This window comes from Chenopodium album, chromosome 17, assembly GCF_948465745.1.
Source record: "Chenopodium album chromosome 17, dcCheAlbu1.1, whole genome shotgun sequence".
Lineage (NCBI taxonomy): Eukaryota > Viridiplantae > Streptophyta > Magnoliopsida > Caryophyllales > Amaranthaceae > Chenopodium > Chenopodium album.
In genome coordinates, this window is record NC_137850.1 from 44,087,541 (window position 1) to 44,115,461 (window position 27,921).

Genomic DNA, 27,921 nt, shown 5'->3' on the forward strand with positions numbered 1-27,921 from the left:
ATAGCTTTAAGTTGTGAAGTCACGCATACAGCTTTGTTTGTTGTACTTATATAGTTTTTCAAACAGAAACATATACTTGGGAAGCAAGTCAAAATTTTATCTTTTTAATTATACCTTTATTCGTTATTCCTCTTTTTAAGCCATTTTTAACTAGAAAAATGGTGCTACAACTGCTATTACTATTAGTGTGCTTAGTAAGATTTATTGTTAGTTCTAGATAACATATTCACCATTTTTTTTCTTTATTTTTTATTTGGGTAATTGATACATAGTTGTTGTAGAGTATTCATCAAAAAAACATAGCTAATTAATTCACAATTGTAGAGTATTCATTTTCATTTATTTATTTATTTTTATTTTAATGTTGGGATAGCATGGATAATATTCTAATAACATATCACAATTGCATCTTAAAGTCAAAATATGGACCCTAAAAAAAGAGGAAATTTAAAGCCTTCTTAATAACTAAGGGAAGAAAATGGAAGAAAAACTCAAAATATAGTTGTTGTCCATAAAAAGAAAGCTGTTGTATGTAAAAATGTAGGAAGTAATACGGAGTATGTAAGTTTGTAGTTGTAAACAAACAACGTAGATCACATGCTGTGGCCTACCTTTTATTTCGGCCTCAATTTTCACCGGCCTATACCATACCAGATTACCAAATTTATGCTCTCTATATTTTATTTTTATTTTTAATTTTTATTATTTATTTAGTATTTTAATTTTGCAAGTAAAGAAAGAATGCCAACTGTCAAAATTTAATTGGTTATTACTTGAGGGATGTTTCTAGTTTAATTCCACGTGTTATGATGTTTAAATGCACGTGCTTAATAGAATTCTCACATTTGGATTTTGTTGGAGATGTGAGACCTAAACATAGCTTTATTATTATTACTAGATTAGATCTCGTGCGATGCACGGATATAATGAAAAAAAAGAGCTATATAAAACAATACTCCATTAAAAAAACATAAATTAATATTTCATTGGGTAAATAGTTGTTAAAAGGTTTATTAAAAAAAATTGTAAAACCGTTTAAAAAAAAAGTTGTGAAGAGTAGTTATTTGTATAGTATTTTGTATTAAATTATTTTGTGTCAATAATTAGTTTTTTCCATATAAAAATGTAAAAGAGAAAAAAAAAGTTTTGGTGGGAAAAAATTATATGAGAAGCTGACACGTATATAATGTGGATAAATGAATAATGATGTCAGCGGTTGCTACTTTAGTATTAGTTATAGTCTTATAGATTATTATTATTATTATTATTATTATTATTATCTCAAAAACAAAAGCCATACAACCTACAATAAATTAGTGGGAAGCCGAGATACAATCTGGGCCCCCACTCCTCTAGCTATTGCAAATCCTACCCTAGTGAAGATATGAGCTGCAGCACGAGCCCCAATGTCTTGCGTCGTCGAGAACCTTTGAATCCGCTTCAGTAACGCAACATCCTCTTTCTCTAATTCCCCAAGAGAAGAAAAGGAGAAGGGAATGAAACCATATCCAATCGCTTGACATCGAGCTTCATACTTAACCCGCTTCCGATGAGCTGCATCAGCCACAACCCGCCCAGGAATGAAGTCAGATAGCCCTGACTGAGTCAAAGGAGAAGACCCTGTCAAATCAACACAGACATCGCGACCACGATCCCATGAATAAAGTAACACATCCGCGGGTCTGAGGGCCTCGTCGTTCCCTCCGGCCAACCCAATGTCAACCTCTTTTCTCGCTGAAATCCCAGAACGAAAGCAAACATCAACAAGGGTATCCCGAACAACATTATGCCGATGTTTAATACCCACAATACCAGCACAAGACACTGCGTGATCACCGAAAATATCTCCAGCAAAAACCCTCGAACAAGCAGAGCACAACGTCGAGATAGAGAACAATGGTACACCCAACCGATAGGACAACACACAGCGATAAGTCTTGGCGTTCATCGTCTGACCCAACCCTGAAATAGGAACCGCTCGAAGCCAATCAGAGGCGTGATCACCTTGCTGTGATTTCCATAATGCTGATTGTCGAGGAGTTAAAGAATAAGCAGATTCTGCAGAAGCGGTAACCTTTGTGAAATATATATCTGCCAATTTCTTCATGAGTTTAGGGGCAGCGACCTCACTAGGATTACTCAAAATGTCAGACTCCACTGTTCCATTAAACAGACTCAACCCATCCTCAAAGGCTCGTCCAAGACCAACAATGCCAGCATGCCGAAGAAGTTGTGTCTGCAACCCAGCAGACTGTAACCGAGAAGCAAGAAAAGCATAGTGACGAACATCACCTGCAGAATAAACACCAAGCCCTCCAAACGCAAATGGTAAGGTGGCAAGTCGCCACTGCCAATCACCAAACCCCGGCCCCGAAGCAGTAACAATATGCTCCATGGAAGATCGAAGAGCTGCATCAAAAGTGCGCTGAGCCACCTCAAAAGTACTAGGAGGACAAGTACGCAATGCAAAGTAGAGTTTTGAAACTCCAGTACATGCCCTAAGTAACAACAGCTCACACTGAGGATCATCGAGCATAGCGACCTTATCCATAAGGGCAATGGTCTTGGTCACCCTCTGCATCACAAGCTCACCACTAAAACCAGAATCGGAACTAGCGGGGCCTCTAAGCAACCTAACACCACGCAAAGGTCGAGCAATATTAGGTGGAAAGACACCCACCAGCCTGCTTCGAGGGTCTTCTGTAGGCCAGAAAACTTCAGTTTTTTCCACATTAAGACATAACCCAGAACGAGGTCCTTCCTCCATAATCAACTGCAGAACTTGCCCCACCACCAGAGTGTCACCAATAATCGTGCCGTCATCTAAATACCAAGCCTGAAGACATACATCAAAAGTCTCTCTGATTTTACACACCAGGGGTTGTAAAACCAAAGAAAAAAGCAAAGGACCAAGGGGATCACCCTGCTGCACCCCTTGAGATGACCATAAGGTTTGGTCCCCATAGTACAACCTGGCTGGATTAGAATAGCAGAATTCTACCCATCGCTTATTATTATTATTATTATTATTATTATTATTATTATTAGCAATTTAGCATTTAACTCTTGTTTTGATTTTCCATATTATTAGCTCGAACACAATACAAGTTTATTCATGACTAAGGACATGTTCACATTTACTGAACTAAACTGAGCTGAAATTAATATTTTATGAGAGAAGGAAATTATGTGCTGAACTGAACTTATTGGAGCTGAATTGAAGTGAAGTGAAATTAAGATGAAGTAAACAGGCCCTAAGAGGACATTTGATACAAATATTGAAATCGGAATTCAGAATGAAAAGAAAATATCAAACTCTTACATTTTTATTTGTTCGATTTAACCATGAAAATAAAACGGTAAAATTTAAATATTTTTCATGAACTTGGTATTTCATTACACATTATTTTTTGGAAAAATTAGAAAATAACACCAAAAAATTGTCACGATTTTGATAATAACACCACCAAAAAAAAAGTTTTTATTATAACACCACAAAAAAACCAAAAATTTGGTTTCACCACCACTAAACTTTGCCATTAAAAAAAAACGTTAAGTGGGTCCCACATAGTACACGTGTTTATCAACTATTGGATAAAAAATTTAAAAAAATCAAAAATAAAAAATATAAAAACCCTATAATCCTGACCCAGCCGCCACCACCACCACCACCGGCGCCGGTTTCTACCGCCGTTAACTCGACCCAACCATGGCCGGCACCCAACACAGCCCCTATCACTGTCTCCCAGACGTCGTCGAACCACCCAGACCCCAACCCAAACCAGCCCAGCCCCCATCATCGTCTCCCCGATGTCGCCGAACCACCCAGACCCCAACCCAAACCAGCCTAGCCCCCATCATCATCTCCCCGACCTAAATCCATCGCCAAACCACCCAAATCCAACCCTAACCAGCGCAGCCACCGTACTCCTCTACAACCCAACAAAAGTCGTCGCCAAACCGACGAAACCCCGACCTACCCATACCCGAACCCACTAACCGCCCTACTCCTCTCACCCTCACCTTGAACCAAATCGGGGTTCGGGTTCTTTCGTGGGTACATTTGGGCTGATTTCGGCAGTCAAGGGTGGTCGGCCGGCTGGTTTTGTGGGTCGAGGGTGGTCGGTTGGGATTGGGTGACGGCGGTGGAGGTTGGGTTGGAGAACGGTGGTAGGAACGGCGACGTTGATGGTGGCTGGGTATTTTAAGGGTTTTCCTTTTTTTTTAATTTTCTTTTTTTTTTTTGTTTTTTATTTATTTTAATCCAATGCATAATTGACACGTGTACAATGTGGGACCCACTAACGGTTTTTTGGATGAAAAAGTTAAGTGGTGGTGAAATCAAAATTTTTGGTTTTTTGGTGGTGTTATAATCTAAGTTTTTTTTTGGTGGCGTTATTATCAAAACCGTGACAATTTTTGGGTGTTATTTTCTAATTTTTTCCTATTTTTTCAATATGTTGAATCGAAAAGATACTCGTTGATTAAAATTATTCATTAATATTTGGGGGAAAAGCAAGTCAATGTCCATGTTCTCAACCTTTTGGCGGAAAAAGGTCATCAAAAAAATTAAGCCCTAAGGTCATCAACGATAGGAGTAAAAACTCTTCTTTTTTTTTTTTTTTTTTGACAATTTGCCTTAAGACAATGACCTTAGGGATTAGTTTTATAAAGTTGTGCCGCGTCACGGTCATTGTTAGCATTTTTAGCCTTGCCTTAGGTCATTGTTAGTATTTGTAGCCTTGCCTTTGTGTTTAATTAAGAAGTTCGGGTAAGGGTGATTGTCACTAGGGTATGCCTACTCTAGTCCTAAGCACATTGACGCCTTATATCTATATGATGCTAGCTGCCTTGTAGTCGGACTATATATGCTTGGTGCTGGCCTTTTTACCATTCGATCACATAACAAATGAACCTAAACAATACATAAGTACCTTGCGTGTACTTGTGTACAAGTATACTAGTAATTCTACACATAATCAATTAATAGATCAGTATATAAGTAATCTAAAATTCACAACATTTATACAAGAATGTGAAGAATACTAATTCCAATTTACTTGGCTAATACTTTAGCTTATATACTTCGTAATTAAAACTTGTAATCAAACTAAAATTCCGTAACATATAATTAACATGTTCCCAAATTAACCAAATTACATTGTATAATAAGTAGTAGTAACATACTCTAATTATATGGTAACCAAAACTTGGAATTAATCATCCCAATTACGTCGATTATCATCCGCCAATATTTTCATCACGGCTTCTCCAAGCTCCTTCCTAGCATCATCAACATCTTTTCCAAATTCACTAACACAATCCTTTATAAGTTCCTCGGTCGTACCATTACCATCATCATACGCCATGAACAAAAGCCAAACATTTTTTATATCAACTGAATAATTATGGTTACAATTCTTCATACTAGAGTGATTTGTTACCGTAATTGTTGTAGGAACATAGCAAGCCATTCCTACCACATTCGTGTTTTTCGTCGAGTCTTCACCCTCCGGTACACCCCACATTCTCCCGTTTTTCCCTGCATCTTTGCTCACATAATGCATCTTTTCATAGTGTTCCAAATCATCCTTGTCCTTCAAAAACTACTTAATTTTGTCCTTAAATAAATTACTTAGTACAAACTCGAACAGTCCATTCGATTGTAACAAAATACCCGTAAACAAGTGATACGTTGTGTGACGAATAGCCATCCCAAACTTTCGAAGAAACTCTTCCTTAGGACAAAATAACCTCTCATTGTTAATATTTTCGTCGTGTTTGTCACCTATTACAAAAAGAAAATGACTCTTTCCTTCGGCCTTTAACCCGCTATCCCACCTAAACCAAAGGTTAGGGTTTGTAAGGTAATCAGACGACGACAAGGGGGGTGGAAGCTCGAGTTCAACGAACTCGAGCCCTTTAAGCTTGTTAATAAACCGTCGGCCAGACGGAGAAATTCTTGGCAGGTAAGTCCAACAATATAAGAAAAATGTACATAAACAATACCATGCACATAAATGGGATAATACCATGTACATAAATAATGGCAAAGGCAAATACTTGGTTACTTTTATCAAACAAAAAAGGGACTTTTGGAGTAAAAATAAGATGACTTTACCGTACCATAGGGTTGCCCTTTCAGGGAGGTAAAAAGAAGGGGGTAAAGGGGTGGAGAGGGTGCGTAGATGGTGTAGGATGGTAGAGAATTCCGGCTTCGAGGCGGCTGTGCAACGACATAGGCTTATGATGTCGAGTTTGCCTAGGATTAAGGATAATACATCGTCTGGTAAGGTTTGTGGTGAAGGGTTTTGGTTTGATGAGGTGAGTTTTTGTTGGGGTTTAAGCCAATTTTTGATGAAACTTGTTATTTTGTTACCCATTGATTTTTGATGAATAATGAAATTTTGAGTATTGTACAATTTATAAAGGGTTAAGGCACTAGTAAACGAATTCGGTTACCACTACTCCCACTAGGATTCTAGTGGATTGTTGTTAGAGATAATATCGGAAAATATATTAATATCGGAAAATATATGTGTGATATATTTTCCGTATTGATCTTATTAGGAGAATAATATATTTAGGTTTATTATATGTTAAGATATTATTAAAGTATATCTTTTAGGAAGATTGTTTCCTATCTTATATCGTTAAATTTTGGGACCGCTCACAAAAATTTCCCCCCTGCCGGTGGGTTTCCCACCGGTGGGATTCAAAATTTTGCTTCCCCTATGCAATATTAATACTCTTTAAATTTTTTTTTTTTTTTTTGGGGTTGGTACACGTTAATCATATGTGTATGTGAATTTTTTTTTGGGAGAATTTTTTTTTGTGGGAGTATGTGAGTGGACTTCCTCCACTATAACACATCTTTGGAGATGAAGAAATTAAATAGCGTTATGCTTGACGCAATATTTAAAAGAAAAAAAAAATCGGCTCTCTTGTGTCGTGAGACAAGATATATTTGGTTCTCCTCGTGCCGTGAGACGAGGTTTGTGAGTTGATTCGAGCATAATTTTGCTTCTTTGAATTTGAGTGTGGTTTACTCTGAAAGACCAATAAGAAATTTGAGTGTGGTTAAGATATTATTAAAGTATATCTTTTAGGAAGATTGTTCTTATTATATCGAAAAGAATGACGTTCCTGTTTGATTGATGACTGATGAGTTCGAAAAGATGAACGTTCTTATTGTTGAAAAAGAAGAAATAAAAATTTGACGCCAACATCACAAGAGTGTGCATCTCGGCTTCAACAAATTTGAAGAATTTCCAATCGCAACGTTCGTGATACTGTCGTTACGATTGCGGGAGGGTGTTAGAGATAATATCGGAAAATATATGTGTGATATATTTTCCGTATTGATCGAGAATAATATATTTAGGTTTATTATACTTTAAGATATTATTAAAGTATATCTTTTAGGAAGATTGTTTCCTATCTTATATTCTTAGGTTTTGTATAAATACTCTACCTATCGATTAATAATAAAAAAGCTATTCATTCTCTCTTCTCCCTAATTTGTCAATTGTGGATCAAGAAATTGGATTAGTTTATAGAAAGTTTTTATAAATAATGTGCAACCAACCAATGAACTTCAATACTCCATAGGTCATGTTTATAAATTTGAATTCCAAAAAATTATTTAGATTTATAAATTTTATAGAAATTTCTAAGTTTTTTTTTATTATTTAAGAGTTTTTTTTTTTTTTTTTTTTTTTGTTTTTGTTTTTGTTTTTGTTTTTCCTTCCAAAATTAAAAATTTAGTTTTGAATGGGATTTTTTTTTTCTCAATTTTGGATCAACATTGATGCTTCATTCTTTTCACCCAAATTTTATTGAATTAAAATAAAATAAAATAAAAGGTCGAGGAGACTTTTTTTTATCTTCTAATTGTGCATGAATTATGGGACAAACAGTCCATTAGGCATTAGCAAATATGGAATCACTTCAATCTAGGTCAATGATAACACCACAAGAGTACACACGTAACTTCTAATGGCACTAAATGAGATTAATGATGGGCTACAATGTTACCATCTATTTTAGCATGAGAGTATGAGACCAAGATTGATGATTGAAATTTGAAAGTAAGGCAATACTTCATTTTACTTTAATTACTCATGTCTGTCCTTTAACAAAATCTCAAAAGCTCCAAAAAATTTCACAACATAGTCGAGCCGAATACTTAGACTTGATTCATGTATTATTGATTAAACATGAATATTAATTGAGGTTATTCATGTAACCATGTCAAACATGAATACCCGACTTGAATTATTTATTAAAGTAACTATTAATTGCCCGTCAAAAAAAAAAAAAAAAAAAAAAAAAAAAAAAAAATTGAATATGGGCTAGCTTTTAAAGACAACAAAGCCCAAACAAAGTAGGTTTCAGGCCCAACACAAAAAACCAAGAAACTATCAATTCTAGGGTTCTTTGTTGTAAATTAATTCCTGCAGCTTTATAAATACTTTCTCATTCCAATTAGAAATCGCCGAATTCAATTATTATTCATTATTCTGTATTTATTTTGTCAAATTTTCTAGGTTTTTTTTATTTTGAAGAAAGATTGGGTGCCTTCATAATCCCAGGAAAGCCGAAGATTGAATTAAGGTTCAATTTTCAGTGCTTAGCTGATTCATGGGAGGCCTATATCAATTCTTTTTTGAACGGAAAGTTTCGCTGATAACGCCGTTCTATATTCAATGAAGGCGTTTCATTAGTAACTTTTCCGACATTTTTTTCCTTTTACTTTTTCATCTTAATTTTAATCAAATTGATTTGAGTTTATTTGGTACAAGTTAATTTGAGATCCGATAATAGCTTAATAATAAAAAACTAATTGTTAAGATTTGGTTAAATGGTATTGATTTTAATTGGCAAAATTTTATTTACTTAAGACACATCATACGAGAGTATACCTTGTATAAATTTGTAATGTAATCCAGTTGATAAAAAATTACAGTCTGCGGTTTGATTTTGGTTTTTGAATTTGAAAAACCTAAAAATCGAAAACGAACATGAAATACAGATGGCAAAAATCTAATTTTTCAGCTCATACAAGCCCAAAAAATAGGTTATATTAGTCAGGCCAAAAAGAAGTTACAAATTAAAGTCCAAAAACAGTCAAAGTGTCAAACAATTATTTGGTTTAGACTTGGGTTATAAACACTGTAAAATGAACTGGTGTCTACCGTGTGAGCTGGGTTAGGGTTAGCCGGTTAGGTGGGTCGCACAATGGTGTTTTATGGACAGGATCATGTGTTGGGTCAGAGAAATTGGACACATCAAGGTTGGGAATAAACATCTTAATGTTAAAATTATTTTTAACATTAATGCATATTGCATAACATACCTAATCGATCATAATATATTTCATTTTATATTTCATAAAAATCCGTTCCAACGTCCGGACCGCACACTACTTTAGGGGTTAAATTTGGTGGTATGATCTCTAAGTCTCTAACCATTAATGCAAGTCAAGTCCAGTTCTAAAATTGAATAGCAAAGGACAATTATCAAGTTCAATCAACAGCGTCTTGTCTCTGCATTTAATAGTTAAGTCGTCCCTAGACTCACCATTCCAAGTCTTTGTATAAAGGCCTCGAAGTAGGGGCTGGCTATAGGAGTACATTTTATCTCTTTCTGCAATTTGCACATTAAGAGCATCCCCATCAATGAGCATTTTTTTGCTCATGAGCAAAAATGGTGAGCAAAAATGATTGAAGATGTTCCCCATCAATGAGCATATTGAAAAATGCTCATGAGCAAAATGAAAATTGCTCATAGGATGAGCATTTTTTAAGATGAATAGTAATCATGTAGGGTCCACAATACAAGTAAAAAAAAGAATTAAAAATAATATAGTAGAGAGAAATATAAAAGGGTATTAGTAAAAGTAAGAGAGAAAATGTACTAGAGAGAGAATGGGGAAAAAAAATATTTTGATCATTGATGGGATAAAAATATGATCACAAAAATGCTCATGGGTTGAAAGAGAGAGAAAGTGGGTAGAGAGAGAATGGGAAAACCAATTTTTGCTCATTGGTGGGAATGCTCTAAGTATCAAGACTTAAGAGGGGTCCTTTTTTTCTTAATTTATTTTTCCATATCTTATTTGTGAAATATGTTGTACGTAGTACTTCGTAAGACGACTACTCGTAGCACCTTAGGGAGTAATTATATTAGAGACTTACAGCACACCAACTGTCCACCTGTGCTCTTGTCCCAACCTGTGCGACACGGTAGAATTGAGAAAAAGATAAGTCCATTACCCATACCAATGACTCAATGAGGAAGACTTGGTAGTTTTGTCACCTTTCCCAGATTATACCTTCTCAATGTACGATGTCTCTAATCTGCATGTATCCCCACTAATGACTACGGAGTATTTTCTACTCTGTATTATCTTTTAATGCAATTTATAGACAACACATACTTTCCAAACAAAAAAAAAAAAAAAAAAAAAAAAAACACTTACAATACCAAGTATTAATTATCTTAAAATTTTTGTTTACATTACTCCCTCCATTTCATAATGATGTTCCTGTTTCGTAAATCGATGCAAAATTTAACTCACCTTTGACCGCAAATATCTTTAATCTTACACTAGCAAAAATTATAAAAGTTAGATATTAATAATCTACTCACCAAGACGAATCAAACTAGATCTCACATGACTATATTTGCTCTTATAGATTAAGAGAAATTTAGAAGATTCTCTCTTTCTTAAAAGTCAAAGATTCCAAACAGGAACATCATTGTAGAACGGAGGGAGTATATTTTATGAACTGTGTAGGGACAATTATAATTCCTAAAATATTTATTTAATTATTTATCATTATTAATGTTAATATTATTTAATTATAAATATTTAAGAATAATGCGTGTACCTTTATATACCTTTAAATTTTATTTTATTTTACATATTTTCTCTTATTAATGTTATTATGTTACCAATTGATAGGGTTACTTAGACATGGCTAAACATGACTTGCATATCACGTTCATTAGCCACACTAGTTTATTTAATAATAAGAACATCGAAATTTCAAAGGAAGGTCTATCTGCGTATTTTTATTCCAAGTACTCCGTATATTTTATTCCTCAACTATAAATGCATGCAGCATGCACATCCCTATAACTTAAACAATAAGAACATCAAAATTTCAGAGTTCTCCAACCTTTTAATATTTAGCATTATCCCTCACTCTTCATACACACATTGGTTGAAATATAGCTTTTTCTCCAAAATGTTAAGCTTGTCACCTTCATCCTTCTTATTTTACACTATAATTTCTGTTACTATTCTCTTTTGTTGTCTCCCCTTGTCGATAGCCACCGGGAGTAACGAAACAGACAAGCTAGCATTGCTTGAAATCAAAGCCCAAATTCGTGGTGACCCTCTCGGCGTCATAAGTTCATGGAATGACACCCTCCACTTTTGTGAGTGGTATGGTGTTACTTGTGGTCATAAGCACCGCCAGAGAGTGACATCACTAGACCTGAGTTCCTCCAGGTTAACAGGTACACTCTCTCCCCATCTCGGAAACTTGAGCTTCCTTAGAGAGCTGTATCTTTATAATAACAGTTTCAGCGGTACAATCCCGCCAGAAATTGGTCGTTTGCATAGGTTGCAAATGATAGTACTAACTAATAATTCCATTGGAGGGGAAATTCCATCAAATATATCAAGTTGTTATAGCCTTGTTTATTTGGTCCTTTATAATAACATGTTGGTAGGAGACATCCCACCGATGCTTGGTTCCTTGTCTCGTTTGCAGCTTCTTCAGTTAGAAAAGAACGACTTGACAGGGAACATTCCTTCATCTTTGGGAAATTTATCATCTCTTGCTGAGCTCTACATGACTCAAAACAACTTGGTCGGAAGTATCTCAGCTAGTATAGGCAACCTTAATAATCTCACCAGTCTGAATTTAGGCGGCAATAAGTTGTCTGGGGTAGTACCACCTTCAATTTTTAATCTCTCTTCATTAATACAACTAGATCTAGGAGTGAATGACTTGGAAGGAGAACTTCCTTCAAATTTAGGAAACAGTCTGCCGCATTTGCAGTGGTTTTCAATATCCGCAAATCGGTTCACTGGACACATTCCTACTTCAATATCCAATTCCTCTTACCTAAATTCACTCCAGTTGAATACCAACAATCTTCGAGGACAAGTTCCTCCTCTAAACAAGTTAGTAAAGCTTACTCGCTTTGTCATTGCCGAAAACTTCCTCGGGTCAGACCATGCGAGAGATTTGATGTTTTTTACTTCCTTGGCCAATGCCACCGGTTTACAACTGTTTGAGATAAGTCTAAATAATTTCAAAGGAGTTTTCCCTAAGCTAGTATGCAATTTTTCATCACTTAATATGATACTTATGAGCCACAATTACTTAACAGGAAAAATTCCATATTGCATAGAAAACTTATCAGATTTGCAACTTTTTGATGTTAATAGTAACACACTTTCTGGGGCCGTTCCCCCTGGGATAGGGAAGCTCCAAAAGCTCACTGATTTACACCTATTTGGTAACCAATTATCCGGAGTCATTCCACCCTCTATTGGAAATTTAACCAAGTTGTCTCGTGTTGCCTTATTCAATAATCATCTCAAAGGCAAAATACCATCAACTCTTGGAAATTGTGGATCATTAATAGGATTATATCTTGATAATAACTTTCTTAGCGGTAGTATACCCCCTGAAATTTTTAGCCTCTCTTCCTTGTCCGTTGGACTCAACATATCAGGGAACCATCTAACTGGGTCACTCCCTGAAGAAGTTGGGCAACTGAAGAATCTTGACTGGCTTGATGTTTCTCGTAACATGCTATCAGGCCAAATACCAAGCTCTATTGGCAGTTGCATGTCGTTAGAGTACCTATACATGGGAGGAAACTATTTCCAAGGCACCATTCCTGATTCATTGGCATTGAAGAGTCTAGTTGAGTTAAATTTGTCATATAACAATTTTTCCGGCAAAATCCCACAATTTTTACAGAGACTCAAGTTACACAGCCTTGATTTGTCAAACAATAACCTTGAAGGTGAAGTACCTATTGATGGAGTCTTCAATAATGCAAGCGGAGTTTACGTAAGGGGAAACAACAAGCTTTGCGGAGGCATACCAGCGTTAAAGTTGCCTCTTTGCAACTATAGCATCAACAACCAGAAAAGAAGATTGAAGCACCGGAAAAAAGTATTGACAATTGCAATTCTTTCAGCGTTTCTAGGAGTTGTGTTGATACTTGTTTTTCTTGTGTTATTATATATTTTCTGGCAAAAAAAGAGGACTAAGAAACCAACGGCTTCTGATGATTCGGAAAATTTTCCGAATTTGTCATACCAAATGCTTCTTAAAGCCACAAATGGGTTTTCTTTGGACAATTTGATTGGCAGTGGTACCTTTGGTGCTGTATACAAGGGAGTGCTTGAAGAGCTTCAATCAACAGTAGCCATCAAGGTGTTTCAGCTACAAAATCACGGTGCTTTCAAGAGTTTCATAGCTGAATGTGGAGTTCTTCGTAACATCAGACACCGGAATCTTCTCAAAGTTGTAACAGCTTGCTCAAGTGTGGATTATCAAGGCAGAGATTTCAAAGCGTTAGTTTATGAGTACATGGCCAATGGAAGTTTGGATGATTGGTTACATCCTCCAAATTCAATCATTGCGGCTGAGGAAGAATATAGTAGCTCAAGACACTTGAGTCTTCGCCAAAGACTTGATATTGCAGTTGATGTTGCATTTTCTTTGGATTATCTTCATAACCATTGTGGTGCCTCCATAGTTCACTGTGACCTCAAGCCAAGCAATGTTCTCCTTGATGATGAAATGGTAGCTCATGTCGGTGACTTTGGCCTTGCTAAGTTCCTCTCGAAAGGCATCAATGATGACTCTAATCCCGATCAGTCTAGCTCTATTGGAGTTAGAGGTACTATTGGTTACGCTCCTCCAGGTAACCAACTAATGCTCCTATCCCTAGCTGTATTCAAAACTATATATATTCTGTATTTATTATATTTTACTTATTTGTATAACATGTTTTTAGCATATAAGTTACATGTTAATTATTTTCATTATAACTTTGGAGGCACTATACATGCAGAGTATGGTGTGGGAAATGAAGTGTCCACTAGTGGCGATGTCTACAGCTTTGGGATTCTATTATTAGAAGTGATTACAGGAAAGAGGCCTACTGATGACATGTTTAAAGGGGGGCTAACCTTACATGGCTTCGTCAGAGAAGCTTTGGCTGGAGATGTCGTCGAGATCCTGGATAATGTCCTTCTTGAAGACATAGACTCCACGGGTAGCAACTTGTTGTTGGAGGCCCTGACTTCTATACTCGAAATAGCACTTTCCTGCTCGAATGAGGTCCCAGCAGAAAGGTTAGACATGAGTATTGTTTCTGCAAAGCTATCATCAACCAAAAACAAGCTCCTTGGAACTCGATTACAACAACGAAGGAGAATTCGAGGAGGTAATTTATTAACTACTTCATTTCCCTAACTAATTAGTAATGATTATTCCTGTAACAATCAACTTCTGTACATTTTCAAATTGATTTTATATTCTTTTCTTCTTGGTGCAGGGACACGATGGTGATCGATTAGTGTGTCAACAATTTCATCTGCGTGCCCATAAGCATGATTGTGCTTTTGTGATTTGATGGTCATGAAGAAGAAGATGAGTTCATATGCTTTAGTGACTTCTTGTAATAAGTACTCCGTAGTGCTTACGAGTTTTGACTCAGGATCAGAACATCAGAGCAGCTATGGTGTTTTTCTTGTGCTTGCTTAGATTGTATAACTAACATTTCTAAATGCTTAGTTGTAATATGTGTTTTGAGAGTATAATAGAAATATATTGGGATTAATGGGATATCCATTCCTAATGGCTAGCAGATAGATTACGAAATCATAAATCTTGTTTAAAGATGATAAATTGATTTAGTTTGGAAAAATTTGAAAATGTCTTACCTATGTGTATAGGAAAATATCTTTTCTATTAATAAATTTTATTTTATAATGTATTAGATTAATCATATTAGTCTTTATATTATGTAATCACGTATCTATAAGAAATTACACATTAAAATAAAATTCAAACCAACGACAAATTAAAAGCTACCTTTTAAGTGGTTAAAGTTACTATAAAATGTTATACAATAAAATTAATATACATCCGTTGTACACAAAACTTAGTCTTATTTAATTTAAATCATATTTGTAATAGATAGATATAATCAACACATTTTATAATTAATCAATAATCTCATTTGATTCTCTACGATATTAACCCATCTTACATTAATTTAGGAATGTTATATTTATCACTTTAAAATCTATATTATCTATTAAAAGGCGTTTATAAATTTGTGTATATGTGCCACGTGTGTCCTTACACCAGTATGACACCACATCATCATTTAACAACCTTTAGCATCATGCCACCTCGTTAAATACATATAAAGATATTTGAACCCCAAACCTCATTGAATGGAAGCCCCATGTATTATCATCTTAGCTAGAATTAAATCATGTTCTATTAATCTACATTTATGTATAAATACATACATGATACATGTCTTATAATGTAGAATAAAAACCCAAAAATTCCAACATAAATTATTGTTATCATTGTATTCTTATTACCCACATTAATATATACATAAAAAAATAACTCAAAGTATTATCTGGAGCAAAGCTCGGGTCACACACTAGTTATTACATACTAAAGCATTCCTAAAATAAAATATGTATCACGTGACACCCCTTACACGCAACATCACCTTTTTGTGCGACATCATCCATCAAGTATTATAAACAATACTCATATGTTTTAATGGAAATAAAAATGTGTTGTCAAAAATAATAATAATGGCAATTAAAATGTTTATCATAAAGCTTGAACACAAGACCGATAAGATATAAATTAATAATGTTATTACCATCTCTAGTATCTTTTGACTATGTTTCATATTCAATTATAAGGCCTGAATTGTTGATTTTTATAAAAGAAATAGATATAGAAATAGGTGGATCTGGAGTAAGTTTTGGGATAATGTGTTAAAGTAGAGAAAGTCTAGTAAGAGTCTAAATAATAAGAGCATCCACAATGGCTAGCTACATGTACTAATGTACACGTAGCTTTGGGTTGCCACATCATAAATTTTTAAGATACATGATTTAAGCTACAATCTCTATGATAAGTTATATTCTTTTTGTAACAAATAAACCATAAATACTACCTCCGTTAACAGTTATTTGCAACATTTACCAAAAAGGGGTGCTAACTATTATTTGCAACAAACTTATTTCTTTCTTATTTTAGTAACTTTTTTCTGTCAAAATGACTAAAATACCCTCATTTAAAAATTATTAGCACATAATATCACACATAATTACACAACATTATAACCTTAATCTAAATTAATTATCTTTCTCTCTCCTCCTCCATCTCTCATTTCAGCTTTCTCTCTCCTCCTTCATCTCACAATTCATCTTCTTCATCTCTCATCTCTCTTCAAAGTCTAATCCATGTCACTAGTGGGTTTTAGATCTGGTTATTCGTGAGTGGTTTGCTTGATTCTTGGTCGGATTTGGTGGTTTGTGGGTGGATTTGCAGGTTTGTGGGGGTGGTTCGTGGGTAGATTTGTTTATCGGGTTGGTCGAGGGTATTGGCGGTGTGTGGGATTTGGAGGTTCGTCGGTGCTGTTAGTAGTTCGTGGGGGTGGTTTTGGTGGCAGTAGAAGGGTTTCGGTGGTTCATCGGTGATTTTGGTGGTTCGTGGGGGTGGTTTTGGTGGTTAATCTAATCGGCGTTTAGTGGTTCGTCGAAAGGTCAAGGTGATTAGTCGGTGGTTTTGTTGGGTTCGTGGGTGGGTCAAGGTTATTAGTTGATACGTTTTGAATTTAGTACTATTCGCACACTTCCTTTTGACCATATTTTGTGATTTATATGTGAAGAAAAATATACGAAGGAGTTAAGTAGGATATTGTTAGATTCATCACAATGTACATTTTTAAAATATCAACTTTTAATAATTTTCGATAATCGGTAATTAAAGATATTAATGATTGAATTTGTGCAAGCAAACGTGACTAAAAAAAGTGTCAACTAAAAAAAACGATGGAAGTATTAATCAAATACATATAATAGAGCTATGTAATTTGATTCAACTACAAGAGATTTTTTTTTTTCGGAAATTTCATGAAATTCCCCTGAGTTATTTTTTTATTCACCATATACCCATGAAAATTTTCAAATTCACCATATGTCCCTGAGTTTTAAAAAAATATCACCAATTGCCCAAATGACTAACGGACGTTAACTCCGTTGATCATTAAGGCTAAATTTGCCACGTGGCAACCTATGATTGGTTATTATTTATATAATTTAAATTTTAAAATAATTATTTAATTAATTATAATTTTTTTTTTAAAAAAAAATAACTCACCCACCATAACCACAACCACCGCCCAGCCCCAGCCACCACCCGCCAGTTTCCGTCAAAACCCCAGCGCCGCCGGCGCCACCCCAAACCCGACACAAACCAACCCACGCTGCCACCCCACCCCACCGCTACCCCAAACCCGACGCAAACCACCTACTCCCCAAACCGCCCCTTCATCTCTTCCTTGAAATCCCCTCCCCACCGCGTCGGTGTCCGAATTCCTATCCCCATGCCAGCGAACCCAAGCCACACCTCCTCCCAGTCGTGTCCATTCCGTGAACCACCACGCCGGACCCAAAAATAAAAAAAACCCAAAATCGAAACCCTAGATTTGATTTTTAAGGTTTCGATTTTGGGGTTTTGGTGTTTAAGGGTGGTGGTTTTTGGCTAAGAGTGTCGGCGAACCCAAACCCCCCTCCCCCTGCCATCTCCAACCCCATGAAACACCGCGTCGATTACCAAAATCAAAAACCCCAAAAACTGAAACCTAGGGTTTTGATTTTGGGGTTTAATGTTTTTAGGTGGTGGTTTTCGGCTTTGGTGAGCAGCAGAAGTGTGGGGGAGGGGATTGGGTTGCCGGCGAGCGAGATTGGTGGAACCGGCGGCGCCACTGTGTAGTGGGGAAGCTGGTGGGTGGCGGTTGTGGGGAGGTGGCTGGGTTTAGGGTTCGCCGGCAGAAGCAGGTTGGGGTTAAAGCTGTTTTTTTTTTTTTGAAATTTTAATTTAGTTTTTTTTTTTTTGAAATATATATATATATATATATAATATTTAGTTAAATAATATTTAAAAAATAACCAATTAGATCTAGCTACGTGGCGTACTTAACCCTAATGATTAACGGAGTTTAACATCCGTTAGTCATTTGGGCAATTGGTGACATTTTTTTAAAACTCAGGGACATATGGTGAATTTGAAAATTTTCATGGGTATATGGTGAATAAAAAAATAACTCAGGGGCATTTCATGAAATTTCCGTTTTTTTTTTTTTTTTTTTTTTTTTTTTTTTTTTTTTTTGTAGCTCCACAATGACTAGCATGTAGCTAGCAATTATTTAGAAATTGTTAAAAGTCCTTATTAAAAAATAATAATAATAAAAAAAAAAAAAGGTGTGAGGAAAAGTAAACGTTAACCACTAGTCCACAATAACTCTAGTGTATATTCGTGAGATCCTAAAACCCTTTTTTTGGAGCTCCAAAAATGGCGAAAATACTCACACTCCTAACAATTCTTCTTCTCAATCTAACTCATTCTCTCTCATTTTCCCCAGAAAACCCTACAAATCGTCGAATTCTAGTTCTTCTCGATGATTTCGCCGTTAAATCTTCTCACTCTTTGTTCTTCGATTCTCTTCTTTCGCGAAATTATCAGCTCGATTTCAAGCTCGCAGATGATCCTAAACTTGCTTTGCAGCGTTACGGACAGTTTTTGTACGACGGTCTCATCATCTTCGCTCCTTACATCGATCGTAATCTCCTCTTCAACTTTTGATTTTGTTTTGGAATTTTTGTGATTTTTTTTTGGATTTTTGGTTGATTTTTTGTGATTTTTTTTGAAGGTTTTGGTGGTTCAATTAATCAGGCAGCGGTGCTTGAATTTGTTGATTCTGGACGTGATTTGATTGTTACTGTTGATGTGAATTCATCTGATTTGATTCGCGAAATTGCGACAGAATGTGGTGTTGAATTCGATGATGTGAGCTTATTTTCTTAATTAATTTCCATTTTTCCTGATAAATTTGTTTTAAATACCTGCTGTAAGTGTGTAATTAGCTTTTAGTATTCTGATATGGTCACATTTGGCTGTTAGTTGAACCAATTTTATGATCTTTAATCATAATTTCTTTTATCAATTGCAATCTACATCTACATTTCTATGATCCTTTGTTCGTTTTGTTTTGCATAAATGTAGTATGGTGCATTTGTCTTGTCGTGGCCTTTGACAGTTTGGATAGTGTTGTTTTAAATTCGTATAGTTAGTTCTGTTTATTCGAGGGAAAAAGAGGATGAGTAAACATACTATGAGTTCAGCGAATCAGTGTTATTTCAACTCGTATGGTTAGGTCTGTGTATATGCAAGGAAAAGAGAATGAGTAAACATAGTATGAATTCTGCGAATCATTAAGGCGCACAGTATTTTTTTCTTCTCAACGGGAATTCCAAATGATCTTTTTTTGCAAAAAACTGATTTAGTATGAGTATGACCTCGATTTTATGTTTTTCTTTTACCATTTTATCATGTATGTAGTTGACGAACTGTCTGTTATCTGTGTGATCCTATAAAGAAGTCAGTGTGCATATCTTTGGTGCTGTGTTTTTGTTTTTCAAGCAAGTTATCACTTTCTTCCTGATTTGATTTCTGTATGGCTCTAGGACCCTGCAGCGATGGTTATTGACCACACAAGCTATGCATTGTCAGAATTTGAAGGTGACCATACACTGATTGCCAGTAATGAATTTATCGGATCAGATGTCATATTAGGGAGCAAGAAAATTGAGGCAAGTCTATCCGTTATTGTTAATCTGTTTAACATTACGAAGAATCTATGATGTATGCATTTAGTGATTTGAGGTGGCTGTAAATGCTTGTGCAGCCTATATCTCTATTCATGTGGGTAATGTATGCGTCTTATTATGGTGCATTGCTTCTTTGGTTTCTACTTAAATAATGACTAACAGTCAGTCAATCAATCAAAGCTTTAATCCCATTAGTGGGGTCGGATACATGAGCTAAATTTGATTATTCCGTGTTATGGTGCATTGCTTCTTTGGTTTCTACTTAAATAATGACTAACAGTAATTTCCAGTAATTAACATGTATGTTCTGTCTGGGTCTCCTGCCGAAGTTTTTTCAGAATTGTTGCTTATAGTTTATGTTTGCTTTAAACTATATCTATGTATAAATTTTGCTTTCATAAGTGATCTGGAATTCTGGAGTTAATTTTATTGATGAGTGGTAGGTGATTCTAACATGAATATGCTCCAGGCTGCAGTACTTTTCCAAGGAACTGGTCATTCAGTAAATCCTTCTAACAGCCATGTAAGTAATTCTCTATTGACCTTGTAATGGTGTAATATGTGTTTGGCATTTGATCATAAATCGATTATGTTTCGAGTTATTGTCTTATTTTATCGTGCCTCTGCAACTCTGATAGGTGGTGCAAGTTCTTTCCGCTTCACCATCTGCCTATTTGGCTAATCCTTTGTCCAAGTTATCAAGTGCCCCAACATTTACTGGACCCAGAATATCATTGGTATCAGTGGTGCAGGTATTTTACTGCTCTTGTTTCTTCTGATTTTCCTAATAGATAAAGATTGTAAGCAAAGGCTAGTTATTGCAAATTGTGCTCGAAAATTTGTCATGAACATTAATAGTTGTTTTTCATTTGTTTTTGTTAGGCACGAAACAATGCTCGTATTCTGATATCAGGCTCACTTAAACTTTTCAGTGACCGGTAAACTTGTTTGCCTCTGTAACATATTGTTCTTTTAGCTGTTGAAGGGCTGTATTGTTTTTTGTTGATTACAAAAATTTGTTTCTTTGTTCAGATTTTTGAGATCAGGATTGCAAAAGGCTGGTAGCTCGACTAGGTAAATAGAGCTTTGATTTGGATCTTTCTGGCTTAATAGCATTTTAGTATGTTACTTGGACTCGGGGTACCCATGTCCGACACGAGTACGTGTCCAAGTGTCCAACTCGGCTATTTTGTGAAAAAATTCCATGGTTTTGAACTAAAAGTGAAGTGTCCGGGTGTCACACCCATGTCTGAGTGTTGAGGGTCCGACACGGGAACGTGAGGTGAAATGAAAGTCCGAGTAGCATAGGCATTTTTTGTAGAGACAATAAAACAACTATCTTGTGATTCTTGTCATCAATTCAATCAGTTGCTCCATTGAGCAATTGCAGTTTTTATCCTTTTTCTTTTTAAGGTTTCCGGTTTTGATGCTACATTGCTACAATTAGAGCTTAAATTTCTCAACTGTGAATATTAGGATTCCGAGGAAAATTACTAGGAGAATCTTAAGCAAATTAGCTCTAGTAAGAATACTTAAGAACTGATCACCCTAAATTAGATCCATTGTTGTCCAAGATGCATTAGTGATTTTTGTGGTTGCTTTCAAATTGTAGTACATATGCTGTTTATTTTACCCACTTTTGGGCTTGTTGCAAATTTTCTTATTGTTGGACCTGTTAGTGGATCTTAATCCTTGCAATATGTTTATATGTCTATGTAAGTACTTCCTGATTTATAAAGTGAATGGTTTTTGTGAGGATTATTTATTCTTTTTTATCAAAATGTTTCTGTACTAATTGGGCAATGAAATGCAAGTGGAATATCTCATGCAACGATTTTCTCAGTGGTTCTGTGTGATATCCTGATATTGCCTTTGAAACATTATTGGTCAATCATTGTTTTGCTAACACACTCATCATTCATGTATCTAACTATCTATCTCATGCATGTCAGTGATAGGATCTGAATTTTTTCTTAAATAATTATTTGACTAGATGCTCAGGTTTTGCTTCCTTTATTTTCTTCACTGTGTTTACTGTATACCTTTCTGGACAATATTGTTTGGTTCTTCTGATCAATACATACCTGCTTAATTACTTGGAATATGATTTTGAAGTAAACTGTTTCTGTTATATGTATATTAAGTGGAAATGCTTCTTGTTGTAACAGATTTGACAAATCTGGTAATGAGCAGTTTGTGACTGAACTTAGCAAATGGATTTTCCATGAAAGAGGTCATCTCAAGGTGTGTCACCTTTTTCTAGCTATTTATGCTCAATTCTCCTAGTTTAATGTTCTCTTCTATTAGAAAGTTAATGATGTTTCTTTTGAGTCAAAGATATAACAAATGTAAGCTTTGGAAGCATGATCACTGACCAGACACTTGATTTTACAGGCTGTAAATGTAAGACACCACAAGACAGGACAAACAGATGAACCTTCAATATATAGGATCACTGATGACCTGGTAATTTATTTTTGCTTCACATCTTACCTGTTCCTCAATGTATTCTGCAAAATGCAATCAACTGAACCTGTTTTATGTTACTGCTTAAATGTGCGAAGGAATATTCTGTCGAGATTTATGAATGGTCTGGAGTGAACTGGGAGCCATATGTAGCCGATGATGTTCAAGTGCAATTCTATATGATGAGCCCTTATGTGTTAAAGACATTATCAACTGATAAGAAGGTGCTTATCTACATATCTATTACGCTTGTGTATTTCATCATTTCCTTGGTTAATAGTCACCAACTCACTACTGTTTTGCAGGGTCTTTATTATACTTCATTTAAGGTGCCAGATGTATATGGTGTTTTCCAGTTCAAAGTTGAGTACCAAAGGCTCGGATATACAAGCTTGTCTCTAGCAAAGCAGGTATATAAGATTTTTAGTATAGTTTTCATAGTGTCTAACCTATGAACAGCTGGAGAAACCCTTTTTATTCACTGAAAGCTATAATATCAAAATTTTTGTAAGTTCCTGTGAAGTCATAGCTAACTTTTGGGTTGGAAATTGATCTTGCATCAGGTTAAGGTAGTTTGCTGTAGTATGCCAAAGTATTGAAACTCCATCAAGGCATTTAGACGTTTATTAGTGCTACTCATAGTACATCCTTAGTTCATAATATAGTGTCTGTATTCTTTTTTGATTATCATTATTGATTTGTGACATCATATTAGCTTCTAACTTCTAAGCTCTTGTTATGTTATTGACACTTGACAGCTGTGCACTTCACCATGGTTTAATTTTTTTTCTCTCTTGATTGCAGATTCCTGTACGACATTTCAGACACAATGAATTTGAAAGATTTATAACTGCTGCATATCCCTATTACGGATCATGTTTTTCAATGGTACGGCATTAACCCAATAATGACCGCCTGCATACCGTTCCTGTTTTTGGCTCAAATATGTACTACCTCCATTTCTTATTATGTGCAACAAAGGAATATTTTATGTCTCACAAATAATACCCTTTGTTGCACATAATAAGAAACGGAGGTAGTAGTATTTTTATTTCAGTGCTACTGTGTATTTTTTTTTAACAAAAAAATTATTATTTGCTTCTGTTTTGGTTCTCTTTTCTGTGAGATTTCATTTGGCTAATTTTAAGTATGAAGTTTGTTGTAGATTAATCTCATTATCTTTTCCTCAATGCAGATGGCTGGCTTTTTCGTCTTTACGCTTGTTCATCTCTATAGCAAGTAAGAGTAGCATGGCAATTTTGGCTGGCGATATACATCGGTTCATCCCAAGTTCTCTCGTATTTGTAGTCCTAGTCCTATATCAGACAAATTGTAGAAATCAATCTTAGAAAGAAATTACCTTTGTAGAAAATTTTATCTTATTTTTTACTTGAGAAATTTTAATTCAAGGATTTAATCATTGTTAGACAATATGATGAGAAGAAATGCTAAATAGGAAGTTATAAAAACTGTTTGTAGTATTGTGCATGGCGGCGATGTAGTGTAGGTGGCTTCAAGTCATCATACATTCATACCTGAACTTCTATAAAAGCCATTGTCTAATGGTTGTTAGATAACGATATGGCGGAGTTTTATAACTGACAAAGTACTCTGTTTTAACTTATCTCATAATTCATAAACTTTATCAACTATATGCAGTTTGGAGTAAAGTATATTATTTTTGTTAGGGATTAAATTTGACAGCTTCCTTAATTTTTCTCATATGAATTTGTCGAGCAGTACCGTTGCTTTACGTACAATGTCTAGCAGGTAGCAGCCAAAGGGGTCCAAACTGTCTGTTAAAAGCATCAAGAAGACGATAATCAAGAGACTGTTAAAGAATTGATAACATCAGCTTATATTTTGTATGTAGACAAAAGCCTGGCCTGAATTCTTCCTCCTTAACTGACTCTTGAATGTCGAAAAACTTAACATTTAATTGCCGAAGCATAGCAATATTACAGACTATCTTACCACTAATTTTTTTCCCCACAAACAAGCTTTGGAAAAATTATAAATAGCAACTGATCAAATTCTCAAGTACAGGATCCAAGCAATTCAGAACAGTCCTTTACACGAATAAGATTGATGTTCGAGCTTAAGATAATTGAACTGAGATGCAAGAATAAAAGCTTGATTGCATCAAAAAGCACCAATACTGAAACACACATTTGCAGGGACAACAATTACGCCCTCTAGAACAGCTACTGTAATGGAATCAAAATGGCGAGAAAGCGCATGTACACTCACCCCCTAAGATCTATGCACAATCAACGTAAATGATACTATTCACTATTGCCTCTAAATTCTCGAAGTAGTCGTACAAAAAAGGTTCGTGTCAGTCTTCCTCTTCAAAAATCCCAGGTTTTGTCCTTCTTGACTCCCAAGATGGTAGACATCCCAAGTAGTGTGAATGTAAAAATAAGGAAGAAATTGACTCCTCCTTCTGAGACATTGAGAAGGATGAAAAGCAGCTAAAGGGTCGTAGGTGCTTCTTTTCATTCTCAAATACTTCGAGATGGGGTTCCGGAATAGTAGATGCCTTGAGACTTTCTGGAAGTATGCAGTTGCAGACTGAACCTATCATTATAACAGTGTTTCAGATTGATAAACACTAATCCCTTCACAAATGAGAGATCAAAACGATTGCAGTGAAATAAAGATCCCATAAACACAATGCAGGGGTGATCTCTCCAAATCAGCAAAGCTACAGTAAATTGATCATTTATTTTCTAATGATATTATATGTACATGTTTTGAATTAATATAAGTTGTGCACTGATGCCAGAGTCTAGAACAACATTATAAGTTTACTTGTTATAGCGAGACTATCATTCTTCATATCAATCAATGAATATACCAATTAAAAAGATGCATTTATCCAAGAAAACTTATATCAGAAGTCGTGGTAGGGATATGGGGGGATGGAAAAAAAAAAGGTTAACAAATCTACATACCTATTCTAGCAAGTCGATTAACCCATTTAGGGATCTTCTTTCCTGTTAACTTGTGACAGATATCATCGCAGAAATGGTTGCAATTCTTGACGATCAAGTGATAGGTATCACCATGATAATTTCGTGATTGTTGCTCCATGAAATCTCTGACTTCACTAGGCTCTAGAGATGTTGTTCCCATGAATATTGCTTTTCTAAACTTGAAACCAGGGCATTGCTGAGGTTCAACCTCAAATACACCACTTGTGGGGAAGTCATGAGCGCCAAAAGCGTATTCTGAGCCATTAACTGTCAAACAAAAGAGATCAAATTCAGTATCTAACGATTCAAAAGACAGTTTAATGATCACTGCTAATCCGGGCTATATGTGCTAACTGCTAATCATCTATGACAGGCAGTTCAATGGTCACTAAAAGTGCAATTTGTTCCAACATACAAGGTGATGAATTTTCCTGAAATAACTCCCTCGAAACCATGAAGCAACTACAGGAGTCTTCCTCTTTCTTTTGCTTATAGTCGACAAAAACTTGGGTATTGTACCTAAATGGCCTCTAGTTCTACCAATTACCAAAGCTGAGCTCTATTAACATCAGCTTTATTAATTACCAAAGCTGAGCTCTATTAACATCAGCTTTATTAGCTCTATTCTAAGATTGAAACGTGGAAAGATGAGCTCTATTAACATCAACTTTATTAGCAAGAAACTCACTAAATTCACAATTATTTTAAGATGAATATGTCCACTAACAAGTAACAAAGTCTATCAAGCTGATTTTACAAAATCATAAATTGAAACAAGTCTATAATAAGATCAATTAATTAAGTTCCATACTTCCATTATAGTAGAAGAAAAGCTAACCTTCAACACCAGTGTGATATATACCAACCCCTGCCCAATACATGTAGCCATTGATTGGTGTTAAATCATAAACATTCAGGTAGACCGGAGCAAAGCCTGGACCGGTATCAGCTGATTTTACCTTGGGGAACATACAAAAACGAGAGGCAAATTTTCCTCTACTACGACCAGATTTACCACTCGACGAGCCATTTTTGGATTCTCGTTTCATATTTTCTACGAGAATGAGAATCTATGAAACGAGGAATTCCTTGATGTGTAGTTACAACCTGCAAAATAGAATGGCATCACAGCAGCACATCAGAAACACGCACACGCAGACGACAGAGGTACAATCTAACAGAGATCAGGCAGACAGGCACTAAGAGCAATTGGGTTTTTTCTTCAGCTTATTGACTTACAAAACATAGCTTGCATAAGTATAATTCACTAATATAATTACTTATCCATTTAATTGCTACTTGCACAATCATGTTGCACTAAAGATGCTTCTTATTTATCAGCAATCTGTTTATCAATCAATCATATCATCAAGAATCTGATAAACAAGACTTTCAAACACAGCATATGCATCATCTGCTTCAGACAATAAAACATATAACACAAAAACTTCCTCATTTTTCATGAAAAAACATGATTTTGTACAAGTTACAATGCTACATCTTGAATCAGCAGATTAAACCAAATAACCAACAGATCCCAGATATAATATTATTGGGAAACCAATTTGAGATCCCAGAAAGCAAAATGCAGCTCTAACAAAAGCATATCAGCTTCAAAAATCGCAGAAAAAAATTTGCAAGAAAAAAGAAAATGTTCTTGAATTTATCCCCAAAAAAATTCAACATTTTGCACCTAATTTTCTACAAAGCATGAACAATGCCAGTATTTAATCTTGCCAAAAAAAACTCAAATTCAAGATGAACCCATTTCCTAACCAGCAAACCCCCAAAAATTAACATAAACATAAATTTAAAAAAAAAAAAAAAATCATTTTCCTTGATTTCATGGAAATATGAACAAGAAATGCAATTTCAAGAATTACCCATTTCAAAAAATAAAAAAAGTAGAGAGACCCATATTTACCTTTTAATCAAGGAAGAACCACCATCAAAGTTGCAGAGAAATCCCCGGTTCACCAACCTAGTGCAAACCCGCCATTTTTGTATCTTTAATAAACTCCCTTATTTTTCCTCTTTTTTTTTTTTGGGATTTTCAGAGCTTAATTAATAAGCACCTGAGAGTGAAAGTTCCTGTGAATTAAAACCCACCCATTTTCCTGACAAAAATGACTATATAAAATCAAAATCATAAAAAAAAAATTACATAAAAAAAATAAATAAATAAAGAAGGCTGTTTTTAGCTTCTGCCCAAGAATTTCATCCCTTTAATTTTCTTTATTAAAGAAAGGTCCCCTCAACTAGGAAAAAGGAAACAACCCCATGAGAAAATAATATGATACATGTGTATGTCTTAATATAATGTTTCAATTTTTATAGTATGATAAGATAAAGAAAAATACAAAAGAAGACCCTCAATATTATTTTTATTCTACAGCACATTTAAATGGATTTTTCCTAACTATCTTCCTTGGATGATTCCTTGGACAAAATAATGTCCTCTTCCTAAAATGTTAATAGATAATTAACTGTAGTGTGATG

The 27,921-nt window shown here is 35.2% G+C and overlaps 3 protein-coding genes and 1 non-coding gene across 4 annotated transcripts; 3 read left to right on the forward strand and 1 right to left on the reverse strand.

The window, feature by feature from the left end:
* The first annotated feature begins 8,587 nt into the window (after nucleotides 1-8,587).
* On the forward strand, nucleotides 8,588-8,743 carry LOC145590458 (small nucleolar RNA snoR83). The gene has a single exon (XR_014102053.1). It is a non-coding gene; the product is annotated as a small nucleolar RNA snoR83 (small nucleolar RNA).
* A 2,512-nt stretch (nucleotides 8,744-11,255) lies between these two features.
* Nucleotides 11,256-14,777, forward strand: LOC145589102 (uncharacterized). The gene is made up of 3 exons (XM_081645667.1): nucleotides 11,256-13,965; nucleotides 14,116-14,490; nucleotides 14,602-14,777. Exons 1-3 carry the CDS (start codon nucleotides 11,256-11,258, stop codon nucleotides 14,613-14,615), a joined length of 3,099 nt encoding a protein of 1,032 aa, XP_081501793.1. The 3' UTR covers nucleotides 14,616-14,777.
* Nucleotides 14,778-18,599: 3,822 nt separating this feature from the next.
* Nucleotides 18,600-23,932, forward strand: LOC145588115 (dolichyl-diphosphooligosaccharide--protein glycosyltransferase 48 kDa subunit-like). Its single transcript, XM_081644763.1, has 13 exons — nucleotides 18,600-18,930; nucleotides 19,021-19,157; nucleotides 19,835-19,960; nucleotides 20,448-20,501; nucleotides 20,617-20,730; nucleotides 20,861-20,916; nucleotides 21,011-21,052; nucleotides 22,147-22,222; nucleotides 22,373-22,444; nucleotides 22,543-22,668; nucleotides 22,750-22,854; nucleotides 23,249-23,332; nucleotides 23,640-23,932. The coding sequence occupies exons 1-13, from the start codon at nucleotides 18,663-18,665 to the stop codon at nucleotides 23,685-23,687; spliced, it is 1,308 nt and encodes a 435-aa protein (XP_081500889.1). The 5' UTR covers nucleotides 18,600-18,662; the 3' UTR covers nucleotides 23,688-23,932.
* A 537-nt stretch (nucleotides 23,933-24,469) lies between these two features.
* On the reverse strand, nucleotides 24,470-27,921 carry LOC145588116 (deSI-like protein At4g17486). Its single transcript, XM_081644764.1, has 4 exons — nucleotides 27,347-27,921; nucleotides 26,261-26,529; nucleotides 25,402-25,689; nucleotides 24,470-25,024 (listed from the first exon to the last, which is right to left on the reverse strand). Exons 2-4 carry the CDS (start codon nucleotides 26,469-26,471, stop codon nucleotides 24,783-24,785), a joined length of 741 nt encoding a protein of 246 aa, XP_081500890.1. The 5' UTR covers nucleotides 26,472-26,529; nucleotides 27,347-27,921; the 3' UTR covers nucleotides 24,470-24,782.